We start from the raw sequence: 12,130 nt of genomic DNA on the forward strand, positions 1-12,130 counted from the left end.
TGAAGCTAGTTATGTATGTTTTTGTGTTGTTTCTTACAGTTACGTCATCTCTTTTGTTTATATTGTAATTGCTTTTATTGTTTCTGGTTTTACCATGTAAAGTGCCTTTGAGTACATTTTAAAGCACTATACAAATTAAATATACTATTATTATTATTATTAAATGTTCAAATTGTTAACTTTACAGAATGTTGCTCACTTTCACTTTGGTTCAAGTACAAAAATGTCAAGAATATAACAAAAAGGTGTCAGACTTATTTCCATTGTGTTCCTCGATGTAAAGATAGCAACGATGCAAGAAGTCAAGTGACATAATTTGATCATACTTTAAACAAAGAACATTTACTCAAGTAATGCACTTAAGTAATAATAATAAAATATAATAATGATAATAATAAAATAAAGGAGAATGTCTGAGGTGCTGAGGGAGAGCGTTCCGGTGGGACGGAGCAGAAGGTCCGGTCCCCCCAGGGCAGTACAGTTTTGGGCACTTTGCGTGAGTATTTCCATTTGATACTACTTCATACTTATTCAACATTTTACCCCACTACATCATGATTCATTTGACAATTGTAGTTACTTTGCAAAAGAATTTGCATGCAAAATATACTTATACATCTTTTAAAATATGGTGCTATAGAGTAACTAACATATAGAAGCTAAAACTGACACCACATTGAGGAAGTACAACACTTCAATCATATGTACACATTCATAAAAAGCATCAGTAATAACCTGAAAGGAAGCATTCTACATAAAGACTACTTTTACTTTTGATACTTTTAGTACAATTTGCAAATAATACTGTACTTCTAAGTGCAGGACTTTTACTAGTAAAGGAACTTTTGTACATTGTGGTGTTGCTACTTCTACTTAGTAGCATTTGGTCTGAATGCGTCTTTCTTTCCTCATGAAGAACTTCATTCATAAAAAGCCATAAATAACAGTACAATTTTAAATAATAAAAGTAATTTTGTCAGCATTTATTATTCTTTAAAGGTCATTTATAAAGTCATATTTTTATTAGACTCACGCAGGTGTGAGCTCACCCTAACCCCATTTTAATGAGGCAGAATTTATTATTCCCACTGCTCAAATCCCCAAACAGCATGTTGTTGCCAGAAGCACACACTCACACAACAAAAAGGACCAGATTGTGGTACCTTAAGTGATTACTTCACAGATTGTTTTACCTTATTCGCATTCATCTATCATTGTATGACCTGCCACTACACACCATAAGCTGTTTATTCTATCTTAAATACAATTAATATCAGTAAATAGGAGCAAGATCCAACCTTGACAACAACACTTAAACTATATATTATAACTATATTATATAATATAAAATGACATGAAATCAAAGCCACATTTCTTACCAAATCTCGGTGTTAGCTGGAGTCCTTCGGGAGCTGTAAAGTTCCGGCGTATAACTCGTTCTCTCGCTGTTGACACCGGAGACACAGGTGCACCAGTAAACTGCTGTAAGGTGTGTTGTTACTGACAATGACACAGCTAATGCCGGCTGACTCTTTGGTGCTGCACAAGTGGGCCGGACAAGGTTGGCTTTTTTCTGCCTCACTGCAATTGGTTCGTTTCATGTGTTTATGTGCGTTCATTGACGGTCAGCTTTTCTGTACATGAACGTCTAAGTGAAAGAGAGCTTGAAAAGAGAAAGAATGGAGACGCAAAGTATGAAGTTGCATCTTATTATTGTTCAGCAGGTTGAATCTGCATATATAATATAAGCTATGTCTTCAATAAATCTAGTTAGAGTCACAAACGATTGAGTATGTTTATCTTTGAGAGCAACACAGACCGTGCAGAGATGATCAACATACAGGAGTTTTCCTTTCATTTAGTTCATATATCTTACAATTATTTCAAGGTCTGCCAATGTGCTTTGACGCCTGAATTAAGAAATAACAAGAACACCAGAGACCATCCTGTGATGGGATCACACCAACCGCGACACCAAATTAGGCGAGGGGGCGCAAAGTCATTGTGTCACTCCTCCCCCAGCCTACATCCTGCGCCTTTGCTCAGACCACACTCATCTTCAACCTCAGCCATCATTGTGAGCTCAAATAGTGTGAGGTTTCGGTTGTGACTATCGCGTTGACAAAATCAACAATCATCAAAAATATAACCACCCGGCAAAGCTCTCAGAACCATCTCTGAATACAGGAGCACAATACCAGCCAGGTCGATGCATGCGCACACGCACACACACACACACAGAGAGATCGAGTTAAACTGGTTTGATAATCACGTGAGGGATTTCATCAAGATGAAATCAGCATGATAGGAAGTGATTTGTGACTCTTTCTGCTCCATTGGGTTTCCTCTTCGTCCTACTACTCACTGCCAAACGTCACCTACTCCACACTGCTCGTTAAAGCTTCAAAATTCACTAAAAGGGATATTAAATTAGCTTGTGTTAACCACAGACCTAATTTCAGGCATCCAACCAAAAAACCCATTGACTCTCAGACGAGTGCAAAAAATGCCGAGTCATTTATAGGTTTTAGGACTCATTCTTGCAGCGCTCTATCCCACAGAAAATTTATATTTGAAAACGTTTTTTCTAAGGGTATGTACAGGCGTTTTCCTAATGTAAAGTGATCCCGTATCCACATTTATTATCAGCCTATTTCCCCTTCTTCTGACTAAACGTTGTGGACATAAAAGAGTCAAAACAAATACTATATTGGGAAATCAGTGTATAAAAAGGTTTTTACATACAGAACAATACGTACGCACACACACACCCCCACGTTTACAGTCCTTGGGCAACATGCCACTCATTATAGCAATCACGTCCGGGAAGAAAGCACAAAGGCACATCACAGGAGGAGCACTTCACCGGCGTCTTCGCATGGCAATGTCTGCACTTCAGCCGACCACTGGTGCTGTGCCCCGTGATGTGCACGGGCCTGTGGTGTGCTCCGCTTGGTGGAGGATGAGGAGGAGGAAGAGGAGGTGCGCGTCTGGCTGTGGAGGGAGACGCCGCCGCCGCCGCCAGCTCCTCTACGAGGTTCTCTCTGAACGCCTTCTGATGCAGAGGTGTCTCTCCTCTACTCTTTGCGATGTCTTTGTGGAGGAGGAAGGCGTTCACGATTGCAATGTCCATGAATTGATAGAAGAACATCATATACCACTTCTGGGTCCTGTGGGGGACTTTGTACGGCCCTGGCTGGGCGTTAGAGGCTCCACCCACGCACCTGGATGGACAGGAAAAAAAACAACATTAAGAAAAATGTACCAAACCTTTAAATTTTAATTTAAATAAATAAAAAATAGTACATACAGTCTGTACTCCTTCACCGCTGGTGGAACGGAGACGTCCTTCACCGCTGGTGGAACGGAGACGTCCTTCACCGCTGGTGGAACGGAGACGTCCTTCACCGCTGGTGGAACGGAGACGTCCTTCTCCGCTGGTGGAACGGAGACGTCCTTCTCCGCTGGTGGAACGGAGACGTCCTTCTCCGCTGGTGGAACGGAGACGTCCTTCTCCGCTGGTGGAACGGAGACGTCCTTCAACAGCCAGTGCCCATCTTTACATTTGATCCTCCTTTGCACTGTGTCCTCCGCATGGGCCGTGTGGATTGTTGAACACATGAAGACGTTCCTCGCGTCTCTCCACTGGATGAAGAGCAGAGAGTCCCTCCTGATCCAGCGTATACTGCCACGGGGAGATTTGGAGTCCAGACTGTTTTTCATTTTCGGGAAACCGACTATGTTCATGTGGATGGTTCCGCACGCCCAGATCCCCCTCTGAAGGAGGTCGCGGAAAAGGGTGGGACTTGTGTAAAAATTATCGACGAAGAGCTTGTAGCCGGTGCCCAGCAACCTCGTGTCGATCAGCTCCATCACCGAATCATAGCGGAGACCCTGGCCGCCGTTTCCCTGGAACTTTCCCTGGTAGACGAAAAAGTCCCACGTAAACCGGCTCCTGACGTCTGCCAGAACAAAGAGTTTAAATCCCCAGCGGAAAGGCTTCTTTTTAATATATTGCTTGGGCCCAAAGTGGGCTTTGGAGGCAACTATTTGCTCCTCAATGGCAATTTGCTGGCTAGGGTGATAGTTCCTGATGCAGGCGTCCCTCATCTCCAGGTAGAGTGGCTTTATTTTGCAGAGAGGATCGAAGGCTACTGTGCCCCTCTTTTGCTCATTTGCAGCATCCGCCGCCGGGCTACTGAGGCGAAGGGCCTGGCAGATACTGAGGAACCTCGTGCAGGTCATTACCCGTCTCGGGAACGGCAAGCCGTACAGTTCCCCCCCTCGCCAGTAATCAGTTAACGCAGAGCATTTCACTAACCCCATGTAGACGACTAAGGACATGAATGAAAACATGTCCTGCAATGTCAGATCAATCCACGGGTCGGAGGCTGTTGAGTGAGTCGAGCCATGGTCATTGGTGTTTTGGACGATTGTCTGTAAAGTGGAGTTTGGAAAAAAAAGCTGGAAAAGCCGCAGGGCTGTGTAGGTAGCTCTGCGTCGGAGCTGGGGGCCTGGTGTACGGGTGGGTCTGAAGGTGGGCTGTGGTGGTGTTATGTCCGGATCGTCAGCGTCATTCCATCTCCCTCCCTCCAACAGGTCGCCACTGTGGAAACGCACGAGAAACAAGGGTTAATGAACAGGCATACTGGGCACAGGGGCCCAAAGTGTCGGGGGCCTCCTGGCCTTCACCTATAAAATGTCACTCGAAGGGAAACCAACCAGAGGGACACTAAACATCAGCGCAAAAAAAACATAAAACTATCACAAATAAATGCCAAACCACAACAATAAGGGTTGTTTTGCATTTCATTGATGAAAGAAAAAAAAAAATCTACCAAAAGACCAAAACAACTACAAAGACACAAACAACACAAAGATGCGTAACGACTACAAACAACAACAAAAAGCTGCTTAACCACTTCAAAGTCTTGGTGTATTGATCCAAAGCAGTCTCATAATCCGCCCATGCACACAAGAATAATTCATAATTCAGACAAAAGCTTATATATGTCAAAATGTACAGATATATGTTACATAATATAAAAGAATACTAACTTGTCTCCTCCCTGCAGAAACGGTGCATCTGCCTCGGAGTCAATAGACGACACGTGGCTCTCTTCGTCAGATATTTCGTCCAATGACTCGTCGCTTTCACGCTCAATACATTTTACACGCTTTTCTTGAAACGTGGGCATCGTTTTCTTAGTACGTTTCGCCATCATTCACTCTGCAAAGTCTCTGCAAAGTCTAAAAACACCCCACATTAACTGTTTCAGCACTGGCTCAGCCAGGAAACAGCATGTACCGCGCTTCGCGCCTAGTCCAGCCTATTGGCTATTGGCCATTTCATTGGCTCTATGAAGTGTCAGTCAACAATACTCACGGTTGCTATTGGTTCAGTCTTTTTGCAAAATAAGAGAGGCGGGTTGTGTGTAGGACTTTGCCAAGTTAGCGGAATGATCGACGTGAGACAGCATCCGGTTTTCAAAATAAGATGTCAACAAAGAGTATATACACATTTTATATATGGAAATAAGATTAAATGAATTATATTCACATTAAGAATAAAACATGATACTTGCATCTCGTGCAAGTCTTCAGTGTGTCAAAGTACTAAAAGTACGAGTACCTATTATAGAATATTACAGTATATTAGTTTTATCACTAATGAATACATGTTAGAGCATTTTTTATGTTGTAGCTCGTTAACATGGAGCCAGTTTTAGATGTGTGTACTATTACTAATGAGTATTATAGTACTGCATCATAACATTTCAATGTGAAAAGTAACTATAATCGTCAGACAAATTTAGTGTACAATATTTCCCTCTGAAATATAGTGGAAAATGTTACTTGATTAAAGTACAAGTAGGCCTATTTTATTTTTAGCCCAATTTTTTAAACTACGTTAAGGCTGAGATTCTTATTTTACTTTCGCTTGTGTTATTTAAAAAAAAACTAAAAAAAACATATATATATATATATATATATATATATATATATATATATACAGAGTGTTGTTGGAGGGAGCCTGAAATCCAATATTTCCATTGCCAACGACTGCTTCTTTGTAATTGTTGTGGATTTGATAATAAAGAAGGAGAAATTATGTATTCCTCCGCTGGGTGGCAGTAGGCTCCTTCAGGACGCTCAACTCGTCTTCCGGTCCTGTTTCGACGAAGAAGAAAAAAAGCCTCAAATCGTGTTTGACCCAAACAAACGCCTCCAAACCTACGAACCACAGACTGTACACATGTGAGGGACAACTTTTTGGTATTATAAGGTCTCGTGTTTTTGTTTTGCTGTCGTTGAAATGCAGTTTCAGTAATTGTCGTCAACATTTACGAAGCTGGAAGCTAGCTTAGCGAATGTAAAACTGTAATATGATGCAGTTGAGATGTGTTTGGTGCCTGTCAGCGGTCAGAAACAGGCCGGTTAAACTCCAGCTGAAGGCTACAAGACGCTGCTCAACGGTTCAGGGTGAAGTGAGGGTCAGGTTTGCACCCAGTCCGACAGGTAAGGTCCTCAACCTGAATACTGTCAAACTGTCTTGTAAGGTCATCCAGAGGGATAGCTGGCAACTGGGTCAATTTTCATCTTTTTACCACACCACACATTCCCCATCAAAGATCAATAGAGCAGCTCCTCCCAGCGAGAGAGGCCTGAAAGTTAATGAATGCTCACCTTCAATATATTTTAGCTTTTGGACCACACAATTCTCTGGAGTTAATATGAATTTTTGGGTAACACGAGTCAGAAACAATCCTACACAGCCATCACGGGAATCTAATTGTTCAAATGAATACTACTCATGATATTAGTACCAACTGTGCAGAAATACTGGGTTTAAACAGAATGAAGAAGAAAAGCTGCGCAGGATTCAAGCTACTCGCTGCAGGCCTAGTTAACTTTTTCTCTTTATTAATATTGTTCTGCATCTGAAAAACAGTCTCTTTGGATATTTTTGTCATTATTCTGATGTTGTAACTATACATTATTCTGTGCTGCAGGTTTCTTACACCTCGGAGGCCTCAGAACCGCTCTCTACAATTACATCTTTGCCAAGAAGTATGGCGGCTCGTTCATCCTGCGCCTGGAGGACACAGATCAGAGCAGGCTGGTACCTGGTGCTGCAGAGTCCATCGAGGACATGCTGGAGTGGGCCGGTAGGTTCTGAAGTCATGTGATCCATCACGGTTATTGGATCAATCTGATCAGTACATTTAGTACTGAATAATATCTTAATAAAATGTCCCCGTTTACAGTCATTCTTGGGATTTTACCTAAGCTCCCTCTCACCTCCAGGTGTACCTCCAGATGAGGGTCCTCGTCGAGGTGGGTCGGTCGGTCCATACCTGCAGTCTCAGAGACTGGACCTCTACAGTCAGACTGCCCGGCAGCTTGTCGAGAGCGATCACGCCTACTGCTGTTTCTGCAGTTCTCAGAGACTCGACTTGCTAAAAAAAGAGGCCTTAAGGACGGGACAGACGCCGAGGTGGCTGCAACACGAACGCACACGTGATTTACAGTTTCACCTCATCATCCTCTCACAGGCTTGAAGATAACATACAGCCGTACTTCAGGACGTTTTCGTCAGATTTAAAGCAGCGGCTGTGTCGTGCTCTCTCTTTCTCTCTCTCTCCCCCCACAGGTATGATAACAGGTGTCGTCACCTCCGGGCCGGGCAGGTCCAGGAGAAACTGGCTCAGGGAGTGCCACATGTGATCAGGTTTCGTCTGGATGCAGGTGTCGAGCCTTTTCAGGATCTGATCTTTGGCAGGAATTATCACGAGGTGGCCCAGGTCAGATTTGTAGTGTTTCAGTGGGGTTCATACTAAATTATGTCTGATAGAGTCACTCATATATTAAGGTTGTGAGGTCCATCAATTCTCCCTTTCTCTCTGCTGTTGTTATGCATTATTACATTTGTTGTCCTCTTTTTAGGTGGAGGGCGACCCTGTAGTGATGAAAGCAGATGGTTTCCCCACCTACCACCTTGCTAACATAGTAGATGATCATTACATGAGGATCAGCCACGTGCTACGGGGGTCTGAGTGGCTCATCTCCACCTCCAAACACCTCCTCATGTACCGGGCTCTTGGATGGCAGCCGCCCACCTTCGGACATCTGCCGCTCCTGATGAACAAAGACGGCACTAAACTGTCCAAGAGGCAGGGGGATATTTTCATTCAGAGCTTCCAGAGAGACGGAGTCCTGCCCGAGGCCCTGCTGGACATCACCACCAACTGTGGGTCTGGATTCAACAGTGAGTGACGGAGGAGAGGGAATGAACAGAAGCGTTTGTTGTGATGCTTTTAATTGCACACATATTTAGCATTTACGATTACGTCTAGAAACAGAGATCTGCCTTAATACAAGGATTACATGCTTCTAAATTACTTGTGTTGCTTTACAGCCAATCGAATTGGACGGAGGATAGATGAACTGATCTCTGAGTTTAACCCTTCAAAGATCACAACACATTCTGCTCTGTTAGACCTGGAAAAACTACCAGAGTTCAACAGGTAAGTCAGAGCTCTTTGTACTGTATTGTCATGTTTATCATAAATAAACCGGAGCCCCCCTCCCCTCCCATTTCACATGTTCCATTCCATCTGGAAATCAAAGTGTAAAAACAACAAGGCGTTTTGTGTTATCATGTTATTATTGTCTTATGTGAACTAAGTGACTTCCTGGAGTCTTGTTATCTCTGTGAGGTCATCAGGCAACCAACCAATGGAGACAAGTTCAGGAAGTTGCTGCACCAGGCACGAAATGCTCCTCCACATCAACCCCCCAAAAAACCACAAACTGTCATTTTTAAACTTTGGTTTATAAGAGACCCAGGCTAGCTGTTTCTCCTGTTTTGAGTCTTCATGCTAAGCTAAGCGGCTGCTGGCCGTGGCTTTATATTTACCAGACAGTTATGAGTCATCTTCCTCTGCAAATAAGCGCATTTCCTAAAATGTTCCTTTTTTTTCTTTCAATGTCCGCTGTATAGCCGATAAACCCTTTTGGGTATCAACATGTTCTTCCTCTGCTGCCACCTTTTAAGCTGTTAGGTAATGTGCAGCCTCATAGGGATGCTAACATGGTTGTTATTTTTTCCCTTATGAAGATAATTGTTCATTTATCAGTAAACTCTCTGATTGGGGCAGAATTCACCTGAAGCGCCGTATTGAAGATGAGGAGCAGTGTCTTCTGTTGATAAGAGATCTGCAGGGACAGATCCAGCAGGCCTGTACAGCACAGATCCAGGATGAGGAAGTACTGCATGAGGACTATATCAGGCGGGTGCTGCATCTTCGTAAGGTAACCACAACAGCATACTCACAAATATGTATTCAAACCATGTTACCATGTGTTCATATTACATTTTTAACATGCTAAATGTTAGATGCTTAAAGTTGTTAACTATCTGACGTGGCTTCTACTCTCATGTCTCAATACTGCTGCCGTGTCTCTCACAGTAATAATAAAACTGGTCTCTTCCCCTCTCTACAGGGTCACATATCCTCCCTTAAGGAGCTTGTGAGTCCCGCTTACTCTTACCTGTGGGTTCGTCCTTCCGTCTCCAGCCAGCAGGTGGCAGCGCTCACCACAGAGGCCCAGCACATTGCTTCATTAGTGCTCAAGTATGTGGTATTAGTTAAATCTCTCCAACTGCATGTTTCACTTTACCGTACAGGATTATAAACGTGTGTGTGTGCGCGTGTGTGCGCGTGTGTATGCATGTGTGTGTGTGTGCATGTGCATGTGTGCATTGCAGATTAATAGCTGAGCGAGGTGAGGAGCTGGCAGTGGATCGCCTCAATAAAGATCTGAAGACTCTGGCTAAGCAGATTAAAGCCACCAAATACAGAGAAGTGATGAAGCTGTTACGTCTGGCTCTCAGTGGTCTGCAGGTACCTGAACGCAACATGTTCATTTTTAAGACTGATAGTGACACAAACACTACAGCTTAGTGGTGGTGACTTGAAGTCCTGCCACCGTGGTGTAGTTTCTTCACAGCCTAAAGTTGGCTTTTTACTTCTGGCACGTGCATTTATGCATCAAAAATCCCATTGAGGTAACCAGTACGCCATAAACAAAAATGCATCAACCCTTCAGCATTGTGGGTCATTGTCTATGGTTAAGTTGCACTGTGGGTAATGTAGGCTCCAGGTTGTGACAATTAAGAACAATGTGTGGAGTGAAAAATGCAATATTTCTGGTTCTGCTGCATGGAGATTTTATTTCAAACTGATCAGACTCGACGAGCCTTTAAGGCGGTGCTGATTCTGTGCCGACACAGGGGATTGTGTCTTGTTTGGTGCTCTACCCTCACTGTGTTTCGTTCCAGTCCCAATATTAATCACAAGAGTATGCAGTTATGTCCAGTCCTCACAATATCTCCATAAAATGATCTAAATTATAGCTTGTGATCATACTTTTCCAGCATCAACAGAAGAAATCCAGCTTCATTCTGTCGGCTGCTCTCTCGGTTAACAAATCAAAGATGAACAGCTTTTCTGAGCCTTTTATTGCCATCGGTATTGTTCTGTTTGCCTCAGTAACAGCACCTGCATTGTAATATTTTAAGATCATTTTGACTCTCAGAGGAACTGATAACATCCTTTTTAATCGTTTTTTTTACAGCTCACTTGCTATTTTCATTCCTGCAACTGTATTTTTCAAACTCCACCTCTGCAATCCATCCAACCAGTTTTAGCTGTATTCATCAAAAATGACACATTTTTTGCTGGACTGTTTACATTGCACAAGTCCTTTTTTTTTTTTTTTTTTAAATTGTATTTCTGTCCATGGCATAACTAAGCTAAACTCTAAAATAGCATGTTTTAAAAATGATAGTAATGACTAAAGCCTCAGAACCCCTGCTGTGACTCACTCACCACAGTAACCCTGCTGCAGAGAGAATGTGGAAAGAGGAAGTATATTCTGATTGCTTCTCACAGAGGTTACGGCCTGTTTGCTGACTGTCCGGTTTGATTGCGTTACTTCACTGACCTCCGATCATCTGTTCTCCCCTGAACCTGCAGCAGGGGCCCAGTGTGGCCGAGATGATGGTGTCTTTGGGGCCCGCAGAGATCAGCCATCGATTCCAGAAACTCGCGCTGCTTTCAGAGACGAGTCAAACCTAACGGATACCTGATGAAGACGAGCTGCTGTTGAAGACAGTATGTGGAGAGTTACGTGAAATCACCTGCTGATTCAGCCAAAGCTAACTGGGACACATTTAAAACCTGCTGCACTCCACTGAGTTAATTTGAATAATACTTGAATTATTATAAATGTTTTATAAAAGGGATGAAAACTGATTGTTCTCACGTGGTCTGTGTGTTTTATTCATCTCTGAGATTTTACAGGACCAGGCAGCCGAGGACGGGAAGTACCCGCTGTACTTTTATGCAAATTTTCTTGTGCTTTCTCCTGCAAATCGTTTTATTTTAATTTTTTTAAACTATAACAGACGGATGTATAGTACATTCACAAGAAAAGCCTTTCCAAGAAGTCATCAATACCAAACATTTTAGCTTTCCTCCGTCATGCCAATAGTGGGACACTGAAAGCAGCTGTTATAAATTAAGTAATAGCTCTTATAGTTGTTGTTTTTTTAGATGTCAAATTCGAGTAATGTGGAGGTTGGGAGAAGAAATTCACTGTAATGGATTTGTGTAGCATTTAATACTGATCATTACTGTTGTATTTTTTTTATTGACAAGAAAGTAACTGAAGTACAGTTCTGATGTACGTATACTTAAATGGCCCCTTTTTGCTGCTTTGTACCTCTACTTCAATACAATTCAGTCACAAATATTGTAGTTTTTACTCCACCACACTTGTTTGACAGCTATAGTCAGTACTTCATTCACTGTTAAAGATTTTACAGGCAAAATTAAACTACCCAACAGCCTACAAAGTACTTAAAACTAGCTCCACCTCAACCAGGTACTCGTAGCCGTGAAATGCTAAACACGTACGAATGCAGAAGTATTAAGAATGCAGTGCTAAAATATATAATATATGCAAAACTCACAAAGGTTAGATTGATAAGTACATTTGCTTTGGTTCCCTTGTAATGGAACAGAACACGGGACAGTACACAACACGGAACACATGCACACAT

General features: G+C 42.6%; 1 protein-coding gene across 1 annotated transcript; it reads left to right on the forward strand.

The window, feature by feature from the left end:
* The first annotated feature begins 6,179 nt into the window (after positions 1–6,179).
* Positions 6,180–11,321, forward strand: ears2 (glutamyl-tRNA synthetase 2, mitochondrial). The gene is made up of 10 exons (XM_031863220.1): positions 6,180–6,519; positions 7,014–7,169; positions 7,309–7,498; positions 7,655–7,805; positions 7,948–8,269; positions 8,420–8,528; positions 9,162–9,315; positions 9,508–9,638; positions 9,773–9,908; positions 11,043–11,321. The coding sequence occupies exons 1-10, from the start codon at positions 6,387–6,389 to the stop codon at positions 11,142–11,144; spliced, it is 1,584 nt and encodes a 527-aa protein (XP_031719080.1). The 5' UTR covers positions 6,180–6,386; the 3' UTR covers positions 11,145–11,321.
* The last annotated feature ends 809 nt before the right edge of the window (positions 11,322–12,130 follow it).

This window comes from Anarrhichthys ocellatus, unplaced genomic scaffold (assembly GCF_004355925.1).
Source record: "Anarrhichthys ocellatus isolate YVR2014 unplaced genomic scaffold, GSC_Weel_1.0 scaffold28, whole genome shotgun sequence".
NCBI lineage: Eukaryota > Metazoa > Chordata > Actinopteri > Perciformes > Anarhichadidae > Anarrhichthys > Anarrhichthys ocellatus.